The sequence below is a fragment of the Tenrec ecaudatus genome, chromosome 12 (assembly GCF_050624435.1).
Source record: "Tenrec ecaudatus isolate mTenEca1 chromosome 12, mTenEca1.hap1, whole genome shotgun sequence".
Lineage (NCBI taxonomy): Eukaryota > Metazoa > Chordata > Mammalia > Afrosoricida > Tenrecidae > Tenrec > Tenrec ecaudatus.
Window position 1 is genome coordinate 52077762 of NC_134541.1, and position 26264 is coordinate 52104025.

The window sequence follows — 26264 nt, forward strand, 5'->3', positions numbered from 1 at the left end:
GAATGATTGATATTGGAATAGGCAAAGAAAGGTGGAGGGTGGAAGGCATGGCGAACATCTGCTTCATAGCATCGAGGAACTCTGGAGCGATCAAATGTGAGCCAACTATCCCCCAATTTACTCAGTCATGGTTTTCTTTTGGATTGGATTTTATGATGGCTTGTAAACACTTCAGCAACTAATCTGTCAACTATGTTGATCAACCCCACTAATTTTTAAACTACTGAAAACTGTTTGAGTCTCCTTCAGGAAAAGTGGAAGTTGTTTTTTTAAAAAAATTTAAATAACATATGTATCTAAATTTTATTTTATACTGGTATTCATAAGTCACTAGGCTGTCTGAACTGTTTTTATTAACTGCTTTTTAAATTCATCAACACACTTTTAAATTCACCCTTATAGGGTACAATTAGTTTTTAGTTTATTCACAAAACTGTACAATCATTATCACTATCCAATTTTAGAACATTTTCATTACTTAAAATTAAAGCCCTGTACCAATTATTGGCTACTCCTTATACCTTCCCCTCCACAGTAGTATTACTTCTGACAACCACTACTCAATCTACTTTCTGCCTTTACAGATTTGTTGGTTGTGGGTATTTCATATAAATGGACTCCTATGTGAGTGGCCTTTTGTGTCTGGCTTTCAGTTAACATAAGGTTTTCAAGATATATCTATATTATAACATGTGTCAGAGGTTGATTCATTTTTATAATGGAATAATATTCAATATTAAGGGCATACAAACTTTAGTCTATTGGGTGTGTGTCTACCTTTTAGCAATTGTGAATGGTTGTATTAGCCTGGGTACTTTAGAAAAACAAATCCACAGAAACTCATGTATGAGAGAGTCTTATATAAAGGTTAAGTGGATCAAGAAAACATCCCAACCCAGTGCTGCCCAAGCCTACAAGTCCACCATTAACCCATATGTCCAACAACAATCCACAAAGTCCTCCTCCATCTTACAAAACAGACGCAATGATGCCGACTGCAGGAGGAAAGCCAAGTCAGTGAATCTGTAAATATCTCAGCGCTGGCAGGGGTCTCCACACAGCTGCTCCAGCACCCACGGCTGCATCGGGGTAGGTCCATGTGGCTTCTCCTTAGGGATGTCTTGCAGGAAGTGAGCCTTGCCAGCTGAAACAGGGAACTGGCTAAGGCAGTTGAACCGTGGTTCGACCATCAGAAAGCAAGAGACCGAGAACTAGGAAGGTGAGGCTCACTGAGCCATTTATCCCTCCACCCTTCAATTAACCCATATGTGTTTATTGGCCAGGTTGGCACAAGAAACTAACTCAATGGTGCTGCTGTGAACACTGATATGTAAGTTTTAATACTTGCTTTCATTCCTTTTAGGCACCTGGTGATCTAGTTCATTATGCAGAGTTTCTCACCACAAAGTCAATGATTAAATAGATCAGATACAGAAAGATGTATGCTCTCATAAAGATTTACAAACTTGGGAATCCACAAGGCAGCTCAACTCTGTGCTATAAGGTCACTATGAGTTGATGGCAGTGAGGTTATTTTTAAATTTCTCTTGAGTACATGCTTGAGAGACATTGTTGGTTCATGTTAATTCTATGCTTCATTTGTTGAGAAACTAGGATTGCCCAGCTGTTTTCTGTATCATTTGCACCATTTTACATGTCGAGCAACAGTATATGATGGTTCCAATTACTCTACTTCCTCTCCAACATTTACTGTTTTCCTTTACATTTTTTCATGATAGCTATCCAAGAGGGTTGTGTTGTTAGGTGCCATCAAGTCGATTTGCACTGAGAGTAAATCCATGCACAATCGAACGACACACTGCCTGGTTGTGCACCATCCTCACAATTGTGCTTACGTCTGAGCCCATTGTTACAGTCACGGTGCCAGCCAATACCCCTTGGTTTAGCTGCCCTTCTACTTGACCAAGCGTGTCCTTCTCAAGGACTGGTCTCTTCTAACAACATGTCCAAAGTTATAGGCGATGAAGTCTCGCCATCTTTGCCTCCGAGGAGCACTCTGGCTGGACTTCTAGGCAGACTGGTTTGTTTTCTTGGTAGTCCATGGCACTATCCATGTGTCTTACCAGTGCCATCCTTCAAGAGCAGACAATGCAGCATCTCATTGTGGTTTTGATTTGCGTTTCCCGAGTAACTAGAGGTCTAGCTAGTCAGGAGATCAAACCATGCGTGTCATTGTCTAAAGCTGCTGCAACAGACTTCTTGAAAATGTTGACTAGAAAGGATGTTACTATGAGGCCTAAGTTGTACCTGACCTCAGTCACAGTGTTTTAAATTGTCTCATATGCATGTGAACATTGGGCACTGAATCCTTAATAAAGACTTCTTAAGTTTTCAGATGAATTTGAACGTTGGTGCTGGTTTTAGGTTTTTGTTCTTAAGGCTTCAGTTAATGAAGTGAAATAAGGCCAAATTTCATTCTTTTGTAATATAGAGATCAATTGTATTCAGCACTATTTGTTGGAGAGACTATTCTTTCCCCATTGATTGGCCTTATTGCCTTTATACACACACACACAGCAATTAATACATGGGTTTAAATTTGGGTTTTCAATTCTACTCTGCTGCTCTGTCCTTATACCACATTAGTATAACTGTAGTAAATTCTAAAATTGGAAAATATGAGCACTTCAACTTTTCCAAGACTGCTTTAGCTATTTAAGGTTGCTTATAATGTGAGTCTGCGTTGACTCAATGATAGTGAGTTTGAAATTCCATATCAATTTTAGAATCTGCATTGTCACTTCTGACCAAAAAAAAAAAACAACCCAAACAGCTGGGATTGGACAGTGATTGTGTTGAATACATGGACCAAGTTGGAGCACGGCCATCTTAGTTACATAGTCTCCAATCTCTAATTCGTGAACAAAAGATGTATTCACATTTTTAGGTCTTTTTAAAATTTCTCTTATCAGGAGAGTTTTCAATGTGTAGGCTTTGTACTATCATGGAAAAATATATTCCTACCTATTATATTCTTTTGGCTGATATTGTAAATGGAATTTCCTTAACTTCATTGTCAGATTGTTCATTTCTTATGTATAGAAATACAATTAATTTTTGTATATTGATCTTGTACAACTTTGTTGAATTTGTGTATTAGTCCTAATAGTTCTTATTTTTAATGTGATTCCTTAGATTTTTTTTTTAATAAACAGTATCATGTCACTTGAGATAGTTTACCGTCTCCTTTCCAGTCTCACTACATTTATTTCCTTTTCCAACCTAACAGCTCTGGCTGCAATCTCCATCATGATGTCGAACAGAGTATCGAGAGCAAACATTCTTGATCTTAGAAGAAATGAACAAAGTTTAAAATGGAAAATAAATGTCTACTCTTTCTCCGGTAAAAAGAAAGCCAGAGGTTATGATATGCTAACCAAATCTGGAGCAACTCTTTTCCAAAATATTTTTGAAGAGCAGCAAATTAGTGTTTTCCTTAAGGATGCCCTCATAGTATGAGATTAGAGCTTCTTTAAAAATAAATAAAACTGATGTGAGGCCACTCCCTGGATCCTAAGCGATCAATAATATTGACAAAACATACAATCTCCTTTTCTCTGGCTAACACAACACCCTGATTATAGTGCAAGGATCATGAGGGACTGCTGTCTTTCATGTGTGCTTCCTACAATAGGCATTTCGAAGCTCACTGAGGAACTGACAATCCTGTCAGGGAATTCAGACACACTTGTAATTCTATAACATGAAGAAAATTGTGTTAGAAAGTCATGGAAGAAGCAATTTGGCAATAGTGTCTTGCAGATTTTGTAACTTCATTGATTATATGAGTAAAATGGTATAATAACTGTACTAATCAGAACTCTTTTAAGCCTCATTTTAATTTGACAGTAGGCTAGATTAATGAGGTTGCTGCATATGCTCTTAAGCAGTTATTAAACCATCACAATTAGACTTTATTAATAAGGGTTTCGACAAGTTGCCTCCAGCAAGTGATGACAGAGTGAGCATCAGGGTTCTTGGAATGCTGGGTGTTGAGAAGCACTCAAAAGAATACCAAATTTGATGGTCAAAATCCAGGAACACGGTCAATAAAAAGGTATTTACAGATCACCAAATAAGTTACAATGGGCTAGGGGGTAGCGGCAGGAAGAAATAAAATCGGCTTTTTTTCTGAGGTACCTGGCTGCTTGTGTCAGAAGAGGATAATCCACCCTGATTTGTGTCTCCTAGCAGCTTGTGGAAAGCTCTGGAGCAGAAACAATATCAGTCATTTGTGTAAGTAGATGCATGGATAGACCTGGGGCTGAGCAAGTGTGGGAGTAGATCCATAAATATACATAACAGGGGATATTTGCACAGGGCATTTACTTTTGATGCAAATATAGCATTAAAATATTGGGGGAGCATACAAAGGGGAGAGTTATGAAAACATCTTAGCTATAACCAAACACATGAGGGAGTGAGTCACTGGGTCTGGGGGATTAGAACCTCAGTCTCTGGGGATATCAAGGTCAATTGGCATAACATAGTTCACATAACATATTGGCAAAACATAGATAATGTTGAACATTGTACTTTGGTTAGTGGTGACATGTCTTAAAAGCTCTTGAGTGCTCTTTAACATTCAACTATTGGAGGAAAGAAGAATGATGAAAAAAAAACAACAAAGAAATATTTAGTCAAGTGGACTAATGGACCAAGCAAACACCAGCACCTACAATTCTGAGAAGAGTAGCCCCACAGATGGCTCTGAAAGTGATCACATGGAGTCCTCGAGAGCGTTGGAGGAACTGTAGAACAACAATAGAAATCATAAAATAGACCAGGCTCACTGTGTTGGACAGGGACTGGTGGAACCCCCAAGGCTGGGTTACCCTTCAGGTCTGCAATTGAACTCATCCTGCTGGCTCAAATTTCAGTCACACAATTTGGCTTTCCATTGCTTCAGTTATACTGCTCTTTCTAAAGGTTGTTTAATTCTGTTATCTTAGCATTAATCTCCTAGATTAATTCCAGACCTAAAGGGGAACAATAACACGAGGGAGATAGGCGTACCTTAGAATAATCAACTAATTGAGAACGAAAAGGCTGTGTTTAATCAAGGACAAAGTTCTCTGTTTAGGAAGGGTTAGGAAAGAAGGAGAAATAGAAATGGAAAACATAGAGATGAAATGGGATAAGTTATAGCACATGGACGGGACTGTAATAAATGCTTATGAATTGTTTAATGTAAAATGTTTACGAATTGTTTAATGTAAACCTGATAACCTTTAAATCAAGCATCCTCAAACTATGGCCCGCGGGCCACATGTGACCCACCAAGGACATTTATCTGGCCTGTCAGGTGTTTTTGCCCCGTTTTTTTTTTTTACTTCAAAATAAGATATGTGCAGTGTGCATACGAATTTGTCCATAGATTTTTAAAAACTATAGTCCAGCCCTCTAAAGGGTCTGAAGGACAGTGAACTGGCCCCCTGTTTGAAAAGTTTGAGGACCCCTGCTTTAAGTCTTTACCCAATTCACAATAAAAATGATGTTTTTTAAAAAATAAGTCACTGTCATTAAACAACAGGATGGTAAAAATGCACAGCCAGTGCAAAATCATGTAATTCATAATGTAAAAAGGGGTTCATAAAGTGGGTAAAATACACATGCACATAATTAATACTGGTAAAACAAGAGAATGATACTTACACAGTGCCCAGATTTATTGATCGACCTGACTCAGGAATGAATTTGCTAGAAATATGTTTGTCTCAGAATATTAAAATACAATTTTTAGATGAAACCACAGGTTTAACAGTCAGGCTTAGGCTAATCAGATGGCTAAGAAGATGTCAAAATAGCCCAAAATCATTGCCATCGAGTCAACCCTACAAGAGAAGGTTGCATTGTTCCTATGAGTTTCTAAGACTGTCACTCTTTATGTGAGTAGAAAATTCTGCCTTTTTCATGTGTAGTGCCTGGTTGATTTTAAACTGCTGACCTTGTGATTGGTAGCCCAACTCGAAACCACAAAGCCACCAGGGCTTCTCCTCAAGGCCATCGATAATTTGTTATGATCCACACAGTTGAATGCTTAGCAAAACCAATAAAATACAAGGAAACATCTTTTTGGTATCTTCTGCTTTTAGCCAGGAACCATCTGACATTAGCAATAATAACCCTTGTTCCATGTCCTCTCCAGAATCTGGCCCAAACCTCTGGCAGCTCCTTGTCAATATACTGCTGCAACCATTGTTTGATGATCTTCAGCAAAATTTTACTTGCATGTGATATTAATGATACCGATTTATAACTTTCTTTGGAATGGACACAAATAGGAGTCTCTTCCAGTCGGTTGGCCAGTCTTCCCCATTTCTTAGTACGGACGAGTGAGTGCTCCCAGTGCTTCATCAGCTTGCTGACACATTTCAGTTGGCACTCCGTCAAGTCCTGGAGCCTTGTTTTTATGAAATGCTATCAGTGAAGCTCAGGTTTCTCCTTTCAGAACCATCCGTTCTTGCTCCCTCTTGAGACCTACTTTTATTTTTTTACTAGTTCCTTCTCTGTTCCTCTTCTGTTGTAATCTTTGGTGAGCCCCCATCCTCCTGAGAATATGCATTCCCCCCAGACAAAAACAGGCGGGGCTTTAGCGTCTAGCATACCCACCCAAACAGAGGCTCCCCCCACCCCCTCGGAGATACAGACATGCCACATTCACCTTGCCACAACACTATACTGTCAGTCCACACCCCTGTGCCCAGCACAGACTTTTTGTTTTCTCTTTTGTACCTCCTCATTCCCACACAACCACTCATTTACTCTTTCTGTGTGCGCGCTCCTTTCTAATGAAGCATATTTCAACGAAGGTGATGGACTCTGGTTACTTCTCTTAACATACATTTTCCCATTATTCTTATAAATCTATTGGCCTATTCAGACAGACACTTATTATTACTAATAATTTTATTTAATTCTTTCTCTCTCCCACTCCACTTTCCCAACTAACCCATTTCTCACCCCATTTCTCCATTTCACAATCATGCATTTCCCAGTTCCTATCAGACCTTTCCCATGTCACTAGACAGAGCCAACTACTTCTGCATTAGCCAGCTGCTCACCCAACATTAATAGCTGTACCACAATGCCAAGGAACCAGCAGTCAATTACAATAAACCAGAAAAATAAAAAATAAGCAACCAAAAATGACCCAAACCAATGGAGTACTCTGAAAAAGAGTGCCTGGAAATAACAGAAACATAATTTAGAAAAATTATGTTTAGGTGCTTTCAGGACATGTGGGGCATACTCATGAAAACAGAAGAACAAACTGAAAAACTAAAATACTTAAACCAAACAGAATCCCAGAAGATAAATAATGATAACAGAATTAGGCATCATAATAAAACACTTAAGGAAAAGAAAAGGAAGAGTGAATCGGTATGCTCCAATCATTCTGACTACAATCAATGAGAATGAATCAGCCATAAAAAGGTAGAGATTTTAATGGCTTACTCTTAAAAATTTTCTTTTACTAAAATTTCTTTAGCCCAGAAATACCTATCAAAGAATATTTTCCATGTGAGAACAAAAAGCTTATTGTTCTTTCAAAAATAATTCTCTTTAAATATGTTCCAGAAAATAGCATTCACAGATAAATAATCGACAATTACCATACCACTACTTACTGTCTTGTATTAAAAAGAAATCAACAGTACAAAGAGCTTGTCCCCATAAACAGAACACTTTCTCAAAGAAAAATAAATCTTGTCATTTAAAATGCTTTTCTTAACACTAGTTCTTTGCATACAAACCTATCCTTATGGTTCATAAATCAGTTATGATTTAAAGTCTCTTATGTTAAAAAAATTATTCTTCTCCATATAGGAATTAATTCCAGCACCACTGGTACAGATCCATACTTGACAGCCCTTTTCTGAAACTGCCTTGATGCCTAGAGGAAAATTTGAATTTCTTTAAGAGATGATCTTCCAAAACAAGAAGTAATTTTAAACCAGCAAGCCCTTAAGCACTTTTCACCCTCCTGAAGTCTAATAAGCCATTAGGATCCCAAGGAACAAAAAGGAAAGCCGGAAAAGCAAAACAGTCCCTAGCTCAAAGATGTAATGATACAACTCTGAGGCTGGAGCTGCAGTTTAGGTCCTTGGAGCGCTACAGTTTCTTCTCTGCCTGCCTGGGAGGCGGCAGACAGACTTGGCCCCAACAGATGAGGACAAACATGCTTGTGGTTGAGAAGCCTGAAAAATCGAAATGTGAACTTGGGTTATGAAGTGTTCCTACTGGTGAGCTGGTCTTTTCCTATGACACCCCCTCCCTCTACTCTGGACATGCAACGTTGCCTAATTTCACAGGCTCTACTTCAAACATTTAAAGAAAACACCTCTCTGTGACTCCATGCCAATCCTCCACCATGTAAGCAGTCCCTTTGCTATCTTCAACTACCGGGCAGAGCTCAAGGTGGCCTCTGAGGTTTTTTTTTTCTTTTAGTAGTTTTATTGACATATAATTAATGTACCACACAATTCAATGTTTTCAATGTATTATAAAGCATGTGTAATCACCACCATGATAAATTTTAGAACATTTTCATTTTTTCACTCATTACTACAACCCCATTTCCCCCGGCTCCAAACATACCCTACGAAACTATTAATCTAGTTTCTGTCTCTATAGATTTACCTATCCTGGATCTCATATGCAGAAAATCACAAATGCAACCCCTCCCAATAAGAATAACAAAACACAAAAAACTCCAATCCAAAAGGCAGATAATAACAAAAATTACAACAAATTAAAAATCAGTCAAAAGGGAAAACAAATGAGAAGATGTTCAATTTTAACCTAACTCTCTCTACATTAATCTACTTTCCAATATATTTCTGATGGAAAGTCAATCCGCATCCCTGGTCAATGATCCTAGGAAAGTCAATGGAGGTTTAACTCCAGTGGGGACTTGGCAAATGGATTTTGAGTTTTCACGGTCACCCACAGCCTTCTGTAAACTGGATCTCAGAATTTAAGCTCTAATACAATTCTCTTCTTTGATGTTGGATTTTACTATTTCTAATCCTTGGATCACACAGGTTGATGTGCTTCTTCCATGTGGACTAAGCTGACACCTCACTTAGATGGTCTTTTGTTTTGAGATAAGGTTTTAAGTCCCCAGGTGCCATTCTGATAACCATTAAAATTCCTTCAGCATACTTTGCCGTAGCACCCACTTCAGATAGTTTTCATATTAATTCCAAATTAATCAAATAATTTCATGCTTTATTTCTTAAGTTGATATGTGGACAAATAAATAAAGAGAATTGGGTTTTCACTGCTTTTTAATTAATGAGTTTTGACATTTACTTTAAGAAGAAGAAGCTTCTCTTCTTCCTAGCCAGATGCTCTTCTAGGGCAGTTATTTTTCTGGTGCAGTCACTTTTACGGCAAGAATTTCTCAAATTTGGCACTATTCACATTCTGGGCAATACGTTCTTTGTTGTGGGGTTGGCCTGTGTATTGGCCAAATGTTTAATAAACATTGTAACCTGTAAGGCCACTACAAACTAGATGCCAGGTGTAAACCAACACTCCTCCCCACACAATGTGACAACCCAAAATGTCTCTAAACAGTGCTAAATGCCCCTTAGTGGGCAAAACCAAACCAAACTGACCACCCCTGAACCGATTCCTACTTAGAGCAAACTTATAGGGCAAAGAAGAACTGCTCCTGTTAGTTTCTAAGACCGTACATATTTGTGTGAGTAGAAAGCCTCTTCTTTCTCCTGCAGAGGTGCTGGTGGTTTTGAACTGCTGACCTTGCTGTTAACACTCTATTGCATAACCTACAAAGCCACCAGGGCTCCTTAATGGGTAAACGTCAACCTCTCCGAGAATCACTGTTCAAAGTAATGGAAGTTGACTTACCAGAGTACAAAGTGGCTTTGAAATTGGAAGTAATGGTCAAAACCCATGATACATAATGATTTGGAATAGCTGGGTTCAAAGGATCTCTCCATTTTCTGTTAATTTTCTATTAATCAACCCATATTTACTGAGCACCTACTCAGTCTGGGGGAAAAGCAAACAAGATATACTTCAGTGAGTATAGTACGTAAGGATGCAGTGACTTGGGCTGTAAGAGATGCCACAATAGTCTTTCCAGAGAGATTTCTGGGCAAAAGAGTATTCTCTCAAATGAAAATTGTAGGTCAATGTCAAGGACAAAGCAGGGATTCTGCCCTGTCTCCCAAGGGGATGAACAAGGGCTCTGTGAGAATTGGCTTCGAAAACACCTTAACCTTGAAGGCAGGCCCCGATACAATTTTGGCACAGGACTGTACTCAAAGATAATTCTGAGCGGGGAGGGAGGGGGGAAAATGAGGAGCTGATGCCAGGGGCATAAGTGGAGAGCAAATGTTTTGAGAATGATGAATATATGAATAAAATGATTAAAAAATTTTGAGCTTAGCTGACCCAGAGCACCGCCCAGATAAACTGAAACAAACAATGTATGGGCCCAAGGACTGAGCAATGAACTAGAGAGTTGCTTGGCCATCTGAAGAGTGGCAGCCCCTCCCCCTTGAAAGCACCATACAAAACTAGAAGCATTTCCCCACAATGTCCTCATCTCAACAAGTGAGGGAACCTGCTTTGCGCCCACAGTGAAGCGTTATCTCATTTATACTTTCCAGCTCTCAAGAGGGACCCCCTTCGTCCTCTTTTTAAATGACTTTATGCTTTCATAAGCTTTAAATGTTGGTGTGTGCCCTTTTGACTGGATTATTTATTTAATAATATTGTAGTTTTCTATAATGTAGAGTAGCCCATTTCCAATGTATTATTTACTGATGCCCCTCCCCCCAATCTATAGGCTTCCTGTTCTCTTTGGATGAAGTCTTTTTGATGCACATAAATGTCCTATTTTCAGTAGAACCCCGTCCCTTATTTTGTCATCCACAGTGGGACTATTTTTCATTCCTTTTGGTAGCATGCTTATGGCTTGACTTTGGGTCTGTAAGTTTGTCCCTGTTTTTTCATTGGTGGTCGATGCATCTCACGTTTGTTCTGTACCCGGTGTGAAGTTATGGATCTTGTTCCACTCTATGGCAGGCGGAGATCCAGTTTTTACAGCACCCTTTGTTGAAAAGGCTGCCTATGCCCATTTAATATTTTTTAGTCCTCTATTGAATATTATAGGTACTTAGTTATATTTCTGGGTTATCAATTCTAATCCATTGATCTTCACATCTACCATTGTGCCTGTTTTGATTACTGTGACTACATAATAGGTTTTAAAGCCTGGGAGTCAAATACTTCCTACTCTGCTTTTAATTTTCAGTAGTGTTTTACTTATCCTGGTTTCTTTCTTTTCCATATAAAGTTGATGAATACATGACAACAGTTTAACAAAAACAAAAGTTTTCATTTCTCCACATATGTTGAGTTTCTTTTATATCATGTTTTGTAAGCTTTGTTTCAGGTAGACTTATGAAATAAAAAAATTCACTGCCGTCAAGTTGATGCCGACTCATAGTAAACTTGTAGGACAGGGTAGAACTGCCCCTGTGAGTTTCCAACACTGTAACTTTTCATGGGAGTAGGAAGTTCCATCTCCTCCTGAGGAATGACTGGTGGTTTCAGAGGACTAGCATGAGCACCCTAACACATAAGCACTGCACCATCAGGGATGCAGATTTTTGACTATGCATATATAATTCATACTTTTTACTGATAGTATTTACCTGAAAGAAAGTCTTTAACTACAAAAGGGGAAATAAAACAAAACGTTAGTTTCTAACTTTTCAGGTAAACTTGTCTCTCTCTGGATCAGTTTCCCATGCTATCAGCTTACATTTTTTAACATTGGAAAACAAGCTCACTGCACACTGATTAAAACATGTAACTGAATCTTCTAGACCATCTGTAATATGTAGCCCATTTCTACATATTTCTACTTCTTTAATTAGTTATGAGTTGGATCAGTGTGTAACCTAAGAAAAATGATTATTGATTTTATAATTACAAACTGACGGTTAAAATACCCTCCAGTTTATTGTTTTGGGGTAGTCATCTATACAGTCTCGGCAGCTACTGATAGTTGAAACAAGTTCTTTTTTAAAAATCATTTTATTAGGGGTTCATACAACTCTTTTTACAATCCGTACCTACATCATTTGTGTCCAGCACATTCGCACATATGTTGCCATCATCATTCTCAAAACACCTGCTTTCTACTTGAGCCCTTGGTATCAGCTCCTCATTTTTCCCTTCCTTCCCCACTCCCCCCTCCCCCTTAACCCTTGATAATTTATAAATAATCATTATTTTATCATATCTTACACCATCTGACGTTTCCCTCACCCAGTTCTCCACTGTCCATCCTCCAGGGAGGAGGTTACATGTAGATCTTGTCATCTGTTTCCCCTTTCTCCCTCACCCTCCCTCCACCTTCCCAATATCACCACTCTCACCACTGTTCCTGAGGGGCTCATCTGTCCTGGATTCCCCATATTTCCAGTTCCTAAAGGTGCCAGTGTACATCTTCTGGTCCAGTCAGTTATGTAAGGTAGAATTGGGATCACGATAGTGGGGGGGGGGAGCATTCAAGAACTAGAGGAAAAATGTATGTTTCATCGTTGCTACATTGCACTCTGACTGGTTCATCACCAGATGGGCCCTGGGTCCCCACTCTGCACTCCCCCTCATTCACAATGCTATGATTTTTTTTTCTTTGATGCCTGATACCTGATCCCTTCGATGCCTTGTCATCTCACAGGGTGGTGTGCATTTTCCATGTGGGCTTTATTGTTTTTCAGCTAGATGGCCCCTTGTTTATCTTCCAGCCTATGGGACTCCAGATTCTATATATTTTGACAACTGGGCACCATCAGGTTTCTTCACTGCACTTGCCCATGCACTCGCATTGTCTTCAGTGTTTGCATCAGGATAGGCTGGTGTGCTTCCTCCTTGTGGGCTTTGTTGTTTCTTAGCTAGATGGCTGCCTGATTGTCTTTAAACCTTTAAGACCCCTGATGCTATATCATTTGATAGCCGGGCACCATCAGCTTTGTTTGCGACTTTGCTTATGCACCCACTTTGCCCTCAGCGATCAAGTCGGGACAGGCTGAAACAAGTTCTAATAAGATATTCTTAGACCAAACTTAACTACCCTTGGCTTGTGTATTCAGAAGAAATTTTACAAGAACTACTCAGAAGTCACTGGATGTTATTTGATGGTAACACAGCAAATTATATTTTATTATTATTAATTTTAAAAATAGGCATATAGTAAGAATTATTATTAATGATAAATGTCAGAATAGGGTTGACATTTACCATCTCTTCCTGTAAATATTATTCTTCCACTGAACCAAAGCCAGACTGTTCCCAGTTCAACTTCCATAATTATAAATAAATTTATTTTATATACTAAGTGTTTGAATTCCAACACAATTAAAATAATATTTTATTAACTATATTGTAGTTAATAAGAAAATACCTACAAAATCTCTCCCTCATTTCTAATTCCTAACAGGCAAGAATACCTGAGAGGTATCTCTTAGTACATCCTCTGGTACTGATACCCTTGCCTAGTCTGTTCTTGTGCTAAGATATTCAAGTTGAAGTGGGGCTCATCAACACATCAAATTAATTGTTATAAATCACTTCCATTTTACCTTCCCCCCTCCCCCTCTTTCTCAACTCACCTTGCCTTTCAGAATCAACCTTAGACAGGTACTGGAAGAGTGGCAGGAAGCTCTGCTCTATCTTCTCAGAGTGCTCTACACCCAGAGATGACCCTATCTGTCTGATTTTAATATTTAATATACTCATGTGAAGAAATACACGTGCACACACGTGTACACAACATAAGCATATATATATATACACACATAAACATACACATATCAACACAGACATTAAGGAAATTTAAACAAACACACACAGAGGCCTTGTTCTGCCCTCATTATCTTGCTCTGGGATTATTGAAACCATCCTATTTCTGTTCTTGTTGTGATCAATTTCCCACATAACCACTGTGGTTGAAGCTTCTTAAAATGCTCTCTGATAAAGATGAGTGTCACACTAAAAAATAGCTTTAATAGCTTCTCATTACACACGAGATGAAAACTCCTCAGAAACCAACTGGCTACTGTGTTGCCTGAATCCACTTCCACATGTTATTTCAATGCATAAATGTGGCACTCAATCAAAACCATTATTTTCTTAACATGGTTTGAAGAATTCTGCGTGTTTGACATGAGAAATTCCATTGTACTTCTTAACCTACTAACTAAATCCTATCCATCCTTAAAAGTCTTCCTTAAATCCCAGTTCCTCTGTGACCGCTTTTTTTCTTTTTAACATTTTATTAGGGACTCATACAACTCTTATCACAATCCATACATACATCAATTGTATAAAGCACATCTATACATTCTTTGCCCTCATCATTTTCAAAGCATTTGCTCTCCACTTAAGCCCTTTGCATCAAGTCCTCTTTTTTCCCCTCCCTCCCCCCTCCCTCATGAGCCCTTGATAATTTATAAATTATTATTTTGTGTGACTGCTTTTACACTAACATAACAAGAAAAATGTCAACATCATTTAATTTCGTAACACGTAGGTTACTCAGTTTGGTCCTTCGCAAAAGGTGGCGGGTGCTGCAGACACCTTTGATACACATGTATTTCCTTCCCCAGTACGGGAACTGGTGAAGGTCTGGGAACTCATTTAGCTGTCGATGCTCTCAGGACGACACCCGTTCTTCACCAAGAGGGAAAAAAAATATTTATCATGAATATGTTGTCCTTTATTAAGGAAATTCACCAGCATCAAGTGACCCTACAGGACAGAGCAGAATTGCCCCTACGGGTTTCCAAACCTTCCATCTTTACGGCGGTAGAACACTTCAACTTTCTTCTGTGGAGCAGCGGGCAGTTTTGAACTGCTGCTTTGTGGGTTAGTGGGCCAAACTAAGCCCGCTACACCCCCCAAGCTCCTCGAATTTAGGAACATAATCCCAATAATGAAATGGCCAAACGTAAATCAGTGGGTCCAAGAATGAAAATGGAAAAGATGTTAGAGATCCTCTGGTCCAACCCGCTGGCTTGACCCTTTGTGGCCAGGTGAGGGTCCTACAGCCAGCTAGTGACAAAGGCGAATCCGACTCCCAGCTCCGCCGCCTGTCAACAGAAGGCCAGCAAAGCAAAGACAAGGTCGACTACCTTTTGACGCCCGTATTTATTTATCTTTCTACTCATTTTAAAGGACTAGAGTCAAAAACAATTCATGAAGATTTCAAAATTTTATCTAAGGTTTCTGTACTGAAACACACCAAGTTTACTATGCAATCTTCTAAACCCTAGGTTCCAAAATGATTTGGCCTACCATGTCCTTTTCAGAAAAAAAAATTTACTCAGTGCCTCCCTGACAATTTAAAACTTTTACATTATAAACCATAATTTAAGATTGTGGGTATCTGACATTGCAGTTCCCCTAGTGCATTCTCGTGTCCTCGACAGGGTAGTGTTGCCCACTTTGGGAAATGCTGTTGTTAATATTAATTGGAACTTTAAATTAAATGTGCATTTTCCAGCTATCATTATATTCAAATCCTATAAATTCAAACCTTCTCAACTCACTACCAACAATTAAATTCTGATGCATAGCAACCCCATAGGGCAGAGTGACCCGTCACACTGGGTTTCTGGGACTATACATCTTGACAAGAGTAGAAAGCCTCATCTTTCTCCCATAGGGCAGAGTGACCCGTCACACTGGGTTTCTGGGACTATACATCTTGACAAGAGTAGAAAGCCTCATCTTTCTCCCATAGGGCAGTTGGCGGTTCCAAGCCGCTGCCTTTGTAGGTGGCAGCCACATGTGCAACACACTATGCTACCATGGTTCCTAGTTAATATCTTTCTATGTGGTTTTAATGACATATCATTTTATATGTGCTTCTAACATACATGGCCTAGCTATCATTTTAAATTTTCAGCAGAACAATTCTTCATCTGTGAAGGGTGATGCAATTATTACATATCACTGCATGATCCAGAGTGTCTGGAGCTATATCAGGGACAGCCAATTTGTACGTATTACTCCTGCACTTTGCTTTCATAGCTCACTGCTGAGTTGTATTCTCACTGCAGGGACCCTAGGGATATTTTTACAAATGACTGTTTATTATTATATTATTCCATCATATACCTCATGAGAGGAGACTGCAACATCCGTTAAGAAAATCATGAACTATTTTGACTTCTATGATAGATTATCAATTTATTAAAATATTATTTAAAATTATACTTTCTTTAAAATTGATTCACTAAAGAGGTTAATTAAAATAGGCTAAATGAAATAAAATGGTCCTAAAATGTAAGATATTTGTAGTCACACAACAAGTAGTTAAAATTAAGAAAAAAAGAAATGAGCCCCATCAACACCACGCCCGTGCATTTAGCAACTGGACTCCATCCCACCCTGATGGCACATTCTAGGACTTAGCATAGCACTTGCACACAGCAGTCACTCGGCTCTTCTTCGCAGACAGCAGGGCCCCTTCTGCTGAGGTTAATGTTTAAAAAAGATTTATTTCAAAGCATTAGAGGACCTACAGAATTTCTAAAAATGCCAGAGTCTAAGCACAAATCCTTCACAGCTAGGAACAGCATGGCAATAAGAAACAAACATGCTGCCAGACCACAAGAAAGTTCTGGCAGAAACCCTCTGGCCAGGTTACTGAGCAGCAGGTCCTCCACATTGGGGGGCTCCTGCTCCCTCCTCCCTCTCCCACATCCATTGATGAATACCACACAGGCGCACCTGCTGGTTCAGGAAGTGTAGGACACGCAGAGCTAAGCTTTCTAGCTTTCATCATACAAGGCCCAGCGGGCGGTAAGGAGCACAGAGACACCCTTGGAATCACAAACACAAAACCGCTTACAAAGTCTGACCGACAGCACGGAGAGCGGTTATGTCACTGCGTGCTCGGAAATTCCACATAGCCTAGTCACTCTTCTTTAAAGCATTATGTTTAAAGGTAAGAAAATATACAGGGAAGGGGGAAAATCAACATTTTGAACTGACAGGGGAAAGAATATAACAGGTTACTCAGGGAATCACCTCCTTTCTCTTCATCTTCCTCAGTCGTATGACCACTTACTGAAGGTTGCCATGGCCATGCTCTCCTTTGAGTTCACTACATTATCCTCATTTTGCCAATGAGGAAACCAGACACAAGGGTCAGATGACTAGGCTAGTAATTGCTGAAATCAAGACTAGAACTCAGACAGGGTGTCCTAAAGGCCCATGAACTTAAATATTACACTCTCTCACACTAGAGCATAATTTTATACTGTAGCTTGATGGTTATCACACTACATAAACACACACACACACACACACCTGAGAAATGTCTCATGTTTTTTGGTGAGGTACAAAATCGAATAATACAATATTATAGATGAAAATGACAAGGAACCTGATTTTCCAAAATTTCTATATTCAAACTGCAACAATAACTTTTCATTAATGTAAGCTTTGCATTTAAAAGAGAATTTAACTTTGATGTATAATGGACAAATTACATTAAGATATTAAATCTGTAAGTCATTGTTAAAAAAGTTAACTTATTGTAGGCAAAGAAAACTTTCCAGTCTTTGATCTATGTCCTTAGAAACATGAAAACACAATTCCTTTCCTCAACCGTCCCTTTCCATTTCACACATATTGATCTTTCCACATGCTTTAAATAATGATGAAATTAATAGGAACTGTTTTCAATAAACCCAAAGTACAGTTCCTTTCATGTCAACATATTTGGGGGAAGATTAATATGGAAAAGCATCTCAAATATTAAAAAGGCTAAGAACAGCATTTCCGTTAGGACCAGCTTTAGAAGGGAAGTGCAGAGACGGCAAAGAACTTGGATGGCAACCATAGAAAGACACAGGGTTGGGAAGAGGGCGCTCCTCTCACAGCATTCTGAAGTGGGGTGGGGTTAAGCCAGCACACAGGTGACTTAAAAAAGAAAATTCCAAACTCCAAACTCAAGGCTATTGAGTTGATGTTGACCTTCAGCACCCTATAGGACACTGCAGAACTTCCCCTATGAGTTTCCAAGTCAGAGAATAGGAAGCCCTGACTTTCTCCCGTCAAGTGGCTGGTGGTTTCGAACTGCTAACCATGCGGATCACAGCACAATGTGTTTCCACTCCTTTGAATGGAAAAGATGTACGTCAAGGAATAAGGCACGGTGTGCAAATGGGCCTTGATATTTCTTCAAGTTATTTACAAAATAGGCAAGTATATTTACCTAATCAAGTTGCAGAGGAAATACGACAACATTATGTAGTTAAGAAAATATTTATGGTCTTAGCAATGATCATAGTAAGAGGGCCAGTTTTTAAAATTTCACTGTCAAAGAAAAATAAAACATTTCATGCACTTTAAGTAGTTAAAATCATAAACTACTAATTCTTTCTCCATATGTATTTTGGAAAATACTACTTGATAAGGTAATTATTTTAGGTATTGAAATTTCATAATAGCTAAAAGCTATAAACAGTTGGTTTGAAGGCTGTTTGCTACATGTATATTTAGAGATAGAAATGATTATATATCTTTCAATTATGAATTGTATGTTTTGGACAAAATAAGGACTTATAATCTGTAATTTTATAATAGAATACTCTTACAAAACCAGGCCTTATACTGTATAATTTTATAATAGAACACATTTGCAATGTATAAAATACTGATACAGTATTTTAATTAATCTATGCATCATCATGTTTGGAAAACAGTTTTTATCATCTTACTTCAGACTCAATACTTGATTGGTCACCATTGATATATCTAGATTTTTGGAAAGTATTTTCTAAAACTACACCATGATAATGCTCTACCATTCTGCAGTTTTAAAGCTCAGTGGTGGGTCATGAACAATGTGATGAAGAATTGTACAGACAAGTCCGCCACCTAGCGGCAAAAATTGGAAACCAACCTGGGATTTTATTTTTAAGGCAAAACTGATGTGTGTGTGTGTGTGTGTGTGTATGTTATTTCTTATAAGGAATTTAAAAATACAAAAAAAAATTTTCAAGGTCCTCTGTAAGAATGAATCCTTTAAATGGCAGGCGATATAAAGTATGGCTCTTTGAGAAGACATTCAAAAAACTGAACAAGTCATGATAGTAGTCAAATGTTCACAGTTCACCAACTTAAAAATGGAATTTAATTGTCTTCTCTACATTAGATGCTTTACTCTCTACGTGCTTCAAGAAATACAAATAAGTTCTGGAACAACCAATAGGATCCACTTAAACTTGTGGACTAAAACGTAACTACCAGAGACATTTTTTTTTTATTTAGAAGAGAAAGAGCTATTTCATTGGTAGTAGGCTTTAAATTAAAGTATGGTGCTGGTAAAGAATACTGAGAGTACCGTAGACTACCAAAAAATAAATAAATCTGTACAGCCAGAATGTTCCTTATAGGCAAGGATGGTGAGACTTGTTCTCACGTATTTCGGACATTGTTATCAAGGGGAGATCGGTCCCTGGAAAGGACTCATGTTTGGTAAAGTAGAGGGGCGGCAAAAAAAGAGGACAATTCTCAAAATGAGGAATTGACGCAGTAGCTACAATGGGTTCAACTGTCACAACATTTGTGAGGATGGTACAAGATGTGGCCGTGCTTTGCTCTGTTGTACAGAGCATCACTGAGAGAAAATCTCCTACAAAAAGTGAGCCTCGGAAACACACAGGGCAGGTCTACCCCGATCTGTCAACACCATGGCAGTGAGCTTGGGGTTCGGAACTGACCTACGGCACCTAAAAACAACAGGCCTAAATGCAATTTACTTTAATACAGTAATAAAATATATCTACAAAAATTCTAGTTGATAGGCCTTTCAATATACCAATAATTATCAATGCTAAAGCAAAATGATCAATTCCATGAAGCACATACAAAAATTCAAGCTTCTAATGCCCCAAATAATATAACTGATTTTTAACTAGAGACCTGTAATAACTCCGTTTTATCTCAGAAATCTGGACATAGGAATTACTGCTAGTACTGGGCTACCATTTAAGATTCATAAAATTAACCGTGAACTACACAAGATCACTGAGCCTTCGCTTAACTGAAGCACCGCATACTAGGATTAACCCAAAGTACTACTGCTGGCATAGTGTTCATACACACACTCTTTCCAAACAAAATGCATTTAAACAAACATCTGCAGTGAATGGGTGCTGCAGCAATATACTTGTCTTATTCTCCTTAGAGTACCTTTAAAAAATCCATAAAAGGTCCTATCAAACAGTACCTTTGAGGAGACCTGAGGGCCAGTTAAAATCAAAGCAGACATGTGTTTTATCGGCCACGCTTGCACAAAAACTACCTACCTCAACAGCTCAGGTTACGGGCCGTTTCAGGAGATTTCAAATGAGCAGTTTTGCTCATTTTCTCCTAAGACATAGCATGATAAGGGGAAACTGGACTGATGGGAAAAGGCCAGGAATGTTGAGCTGAGACTTTTTTCTCCCCACCAAGGCAATGAGCATGCTTATTCTTCAAGAGGAGCAAAGCTGCCCTATTGGCATTTAAAAAAAAATCGTGTTATTGGGGCTCGTACAACTCTTATCACAATCCATACATCAATTGAATCAGGCATGTTTGTACATAGGTTGCCTTCATTCTTTTCTCGACACTTACTTTCTATTGAGTTCTTGGCATCACCTCTTCCCCCCACCCCCAACCCTCATAACCCTCTGATGGATTAGACATTGTTATTATCTTCATCTCACACCGACCGCTGTCTCCCGTCCCCCATGCTTTCTGTTGTTCTTCCCCCTGGAGAGGGGTTGTATGGTTATGTGTCAACCATTGTGATTGGTTCCTCCTTTCTCCCTTCCTCTCCCCCTCACCCCCCTACCCTTCTGGTGTCACTGTCCCCACTCCTGTCCCTGGACTCTGCGTGTCGTGAGCGCCCAACTTTTCTACACCAGTGTACATGTTCTGCTTTTGTTAGGAAATCTTACCCTACACAACCCTCGAGCCCTGATGTTACCACTTCAGACTTATTTTTGTTCTAAAAACTGAAAGGGAACTTAAACGTATACAATTTGAGTATGTAAAAAATGCCAAAATTACCATTTTGATGTAGTACACATAAAATAGCACAGAATTCTGAAGGGACAAGTAAAAGAGATGGAAACATTGCCTTCAAAGGGCTACAGACCTACATGGAGGATATGTTGAGAAACAATAGCGTCACTTTCTGATGTATTTTTTTAATAAAGGTATCTATAATTTTTGTGGCAGTACTTTTTTACTTAACTTCATACATTAAAATGTGAAAACTTGTTTAGGATTAAATTTGAAAACTTTTTCTATACTGTAAAGTCATATGTTAAAAGATCTTTTGGGTTCTGAAATATACTCTTATTTCAAATTATTTTGCTATTTCATTTTCACTCTAGCTTTGAAAATAGATTTTTCGAGTCAAACTCATTATGTGACAGTCTAGAAAACTCATTCCAAGGAACACTACATGTTCACTATTGACCTCAATTTTATTTTTATTAAATGTAATAATTCTATAGCTGGTTATTTCCAAATAAAATTTTATTTTCCTCAGAATTTTAGTACTGCTTATGGAAGAGCATCATTAACTAAGCCTTTCTTTCTTGGTTCTGTTACTGAGGGTTCTCATCATCTGTAAGGGTTGACTCTTTCCCCAGTGTATACTATTTAATCTACCACATGCCACGAGTGTATCATTCTGCAAAAGATACTTTTTATCTGCAATGATGGGTGCAAAATAGTCTAGCATGGAGTACAAACAATTCTGGCTCCACATCTCTACTTCTAGAAGATCAATGAGATTACAAGTGTGAATCGAGCATGCTATATAGATAGCTTCTACATACATTTCTAAAACTGCCGTAAGTAATGGCACAGATAACTCAGTAGGACAACAATAAGAACAACTCAGTTTCGACTCACAGAAACCCTATAAGTCAGGGGAGAACTGCCTCTCTGTGGATCTCCACGACTTTAACTCTTTAAGGGAATAGAGAGCCTCATCTTTCTTCCAAGGAGTGGCGAGTGGTTTTAAACTCTTGACTTCGTGGTTAGTAGCCATCCCTACACCGCCCCAGGGCTGCTCATGGTTTTTACCTCAGATAAAGAGCTCAAAGTGTTTATCAAAAGATATACATTAAGAGTTTTTAATAATCCCCAGAAGCCGGGAAAGGTCAAGTACATTCTGAAGTAACAGAGAAAGGTCGGCTAATCAAGAACTTCAATCTCCTGTTACACAGACCTACGGGTATGAAAAGGTCTGAGTGTCTCTCTACATCATACATTCAAAGAATGATGGAAGAACAGAAAGAATAACTACTTTGCAGGTCATGAGTGACTTAAGTTCATTACTAAGAACCTAAAAGGTAGAGAGCAAATTTTGAAGCACTACCCAAATCTCTAATTTGTTAAAACCTACTGGATAAAACTAAGTATTTTTGTATTTCTTGACTTATCCTAATTGCTCAGTTCCCATTACCATCTTAATTCTAATCATGTAAAAATTCCTGTTAGCTTAGCCATGTTCTAATCTCTCTGTCTCCACGTCCAACCTCTTACGCCCTATCCTTGAACTGCAGTCTCAGCCCATTCGCACAAGAGCACAGAATCATCTCTGAGGTGCACCTCAAGCACATCACATCCCTGTTTTATACTCAAGCATCAAGGCAAGAGTCCAAATGTCCTTGTTCTACAACACCCCTTCTCATGTCCCTGCTCACAGGCTGGAATAATCTTCCTTCAGGAAGGAATGAAGTCAGAGGGGGCAATATCCCATCTCAAACCTGGTTCTTCAAGGAGGGGCTAGAGGTAGTAGTTCTTTGACTCTGGGTCTTCTTTCCAACATAATTACTAATCAATTTCTTTGGATGAAATTAAAATGGCCCCTCATCGAAACACATCAATATCCCTGAAGTTGAGTAACTCTTACTAAGATTTTTCAAACAGTTTTAACTCACGAGGTGCTTTTCTTCAAGCAGAATCCCATAAAACGGGGTTGTCAACAGTGTTTCCGAGGCGGACAACATCAGCAGAATTTAAAAGATTAAGAACTATATAGGCCCTTGAATAAAATTCAGATTCAGTAGGTGGAATAATGCAAAGTCTATGAGGATATGAAGTCGGGATGCGATAAAATCTGACTTGTATTTCTGAAAGACCATTCTGAGTGATATGTGTGAAAGAACTGAAGATAATGATAATTTCAATATTTATGATAAACGCTTATCACCTATAAATAGAGTTAAGCACGTTCCAGTTATTGGTTATTATACAGGAGTTACAGAATACCTGATCCTCACTGGTCAATCCAAGGTGCATCACCAGGTAAAAATGCACCAGGAAATCAGAATTTGGCAGAATGTCTTGTCGTCTGGTCATCATGGCACAGATCAGTCTGTAGGCTTGTAGTTTGCCTTCCTTGTATTCATTTGGCAATGTTGTTGCCTGGCAAAGAGAGCAGGTTTAAAGATTAATCAACTCCAAATGCAAAGCGTTTCCTTTCCTTTTTGGTTTTCCACATAAGAGTTGTTTATGGAGATGTGGGATGCAGTCGTCTATCTTCAACTTCAAAACAAGCCTGGGCAATTACACTGTTTAAAATCAATTTCATAGAAGAGAAAACTGCAACAAAAGAATAAAGATATTCACTTGCCTTGAAAAGCCATGGTGCAAATATTCTCAGTGGTGGAATCAAGACTGGAGGACATGGAGAAGACTGGTTATCCGGGCTTATTGCTAAATTATCCCGTATCTAATATACAAAGAGGAGATGTTAAAGAAAGGCAACATTCAATTGATCCCAAGGCTATTTTAATATTATCTTCCATAGCCTAATAGATGCTCCCAGTTAGGTTTCAGAAAAACCTACACTATTTACAAGGCTTTTATCACCGTGAGCACTACTGTCCTTCTAAAATGTGTAATTTGGCTTACTGGATTCTATATTTAAAACAAAAAAGTAGGGCATTGCTTCTCCTTGACTGGAGATATCCTGAACGCCAAGTAATAAATCATATTGTACAACATGAATCACATGTTTAAAGAAACTTGAATTTTAAAAAACGTATGTTAGAAATAAAAATTGGAATAAAAACTGTATGTACACTAAGATTTTACTTTTATAAAGATGCATTTAGTCATAGAAATAAGGCTATAGTATTGGTTAGGCTTATAGGATGATGTTATTAGTATGTTTCTTCAGTTTTCAAATTTTAAACAATCAAACAGCTCTACAGGCCCCGTGGAAGAAGAGCCTGACGGACTTCTGAAAAACCAGCCTGTGCAGATCCTAAGGAGCAAGCACATTCCCGCTCTGCCACGCATGGGGCTGCGAACCAGAGTCAACAGCAATTGGTGTGGCTTTTGGTTTTAAAATGAGAATTACTCAAACTCCTTAATACTCTAGATTTAACATCGTATAGGAATAGTCCAGCAGCCACAGTGGCACACTGGTTGGGTTCACCAGCCACCCAGCAGGAGAGAAATGTGGTCTTCCATGAAGATTAGTTGTAGAAACTTTTTTGGCTGTTCTACTCCCTATAGGTCCCCTAGAGTCATAATGAGTTGGAATTTACTCGACAGCAATAGGTTGGATTAATATTTTACTTATGTGTTAATTGAAATAATTTTTATATTTATAAAATAGCCATAATTACTTTTTCTTTAATAATCAAGCAAAAAAAATACCCCCCAAACTCATTGCCATCATGTCAATTACAACATGTCATAGCAACCCCACGTGTTAAAGAGCAAAACCACTCCATTGGGCTTTCTTGGCTATAATCTAAAGAGATGCAGGTTTCCAGGCCTTTCTTCCATGGTACTGTTAGATGGGTTGGAACTGCCAATCGTTAGTTTAATAGTATATTGCAAAGCACCTGGTTTTAGGGGCTTCTCTGTCTTGGTAATGAAGTACAATACAGTTGTTACATTAAATGATAAATAACTTTTCCTACATTAGAATAAAGGTAAGATAGCAGAACATACCTTTGCTAGTTTGTACCAGAGTTCATAGAGATACCCAAAAACTTTGGCGTGGATCTTAGGTGACTGGATATTATTCACATCTCCAAGTATTCCTAAGGCTCTTCGCCATAACACAGCAGCAGAGTCTGGATGCCAGCCAGTGAGGTTCCCTCCAGCAATAATGCTACAGTCGTCAGTGAGGCATTCGCTACTATCTATAGAAAAATGCACATATTAGCCATGGAAACACAATCCTCATTTCACAGCACAGGTTTTCTTCTTTAATACAGAATACTTCGGTTAAAATTCATGTATTCAGAGTGAAAAACTAAATATGTGAAATGGCTGGGAAGTGGAAAGGGTGAAACCGCAAGATTGACGCTGAAAAGCCAAAGGGCCATGCTTCCTTAAACTGAGCGACACTCTAAATACGACACACTAGTTCTGGACATGGTTTCCAGAGGTTTACAAAGCCAAGTTGAGAAATAAGAAGAGCTTTGTTCGGGGTGGACTGTGGACAGTACCATGAAAGATAGGCAGTGAGGGAGGGCGCAGTGGCAATAGGGACATTTATTGATATTGTCATAAAACAAATCAAATTTGTTGCCATATATTCTAACTCCAAGTGATATCAATGGATAGATTAAAACTATCCCTGAGTGTTTTCAAGGATATAAGCAGATCTCACATACAAACCCCCCAGATTTCTTCCCCCAAAGCTCTGTACTTATTTATTTACCTAAAAAATCATTTTATTGGGGGCTCATAGAACTCTTATCACAATCCATCCATCCATCCATTGTGCCAAGCACATTGGTACATTTGTTGCCATCATCATTCTCAAAACATTTGCTTTCTACTTAAGCCCTTGGTATCAGCTCCTCTTATTTACTTTTTTTTAACAAAACAACCTGATTACTGTCAAAGTGCTTCTCCATTATACTTAATACATTTGTCAAATCTGTGATTCCATTCATGGAAACATTTTTCAAACTCATCTATTTGGGTGGCTGACAGCATCTCCCGTTTTTTTTTTTTCTTCACCTTTTCTAAATAGTCAAATCACTGTCCTGTCATGTCCCTCTTCATTCAAGGAAACAAAAATAAGTGGTACAGAGTGGGGTCCGGTGAGTAAGGTGCATGGGGCGAGAGGCACGCAGTCTTTTGCCCCAAACTGGAACAGTGAGATGGCTGCATGAGCAGGTGCATTATTGTGGTGGCAA

At 38.6% G+C, this 26264-nt stretch overlaps 1 protein-coding gene across 1 annotated transcript in view; it reads right to left on the reverse strand.

Annotated features, from left to right (window-relative positions):
- The window catches only part of RALGAPA2 (Ral GTPase activating protein catalytic subunit alpha 2), a 415476-nt gene that overhangs the window by 188110 nt on the left and 201102 nt on the right, over window positions 1–26264 (reverse strand). The window contains exons 21-23 of the mRNA XM_075564042.1: window positions 25063–25256; window positions 23729–23827; window positions 23365–23520 (exon numbers count right to left, since the gene is read on the reverse strand). Of these exons, the coding sequence (XP_075420157.1) occupies window positions 23365–23520; window positions 23729–23827; window positions 25063–25256 (449 nt within the window). The remainder of the gene's footprint in view (window positions 1–23364; window positions 23521–23728; window positions 23828–25062; window positions 25257–26264) is intronic.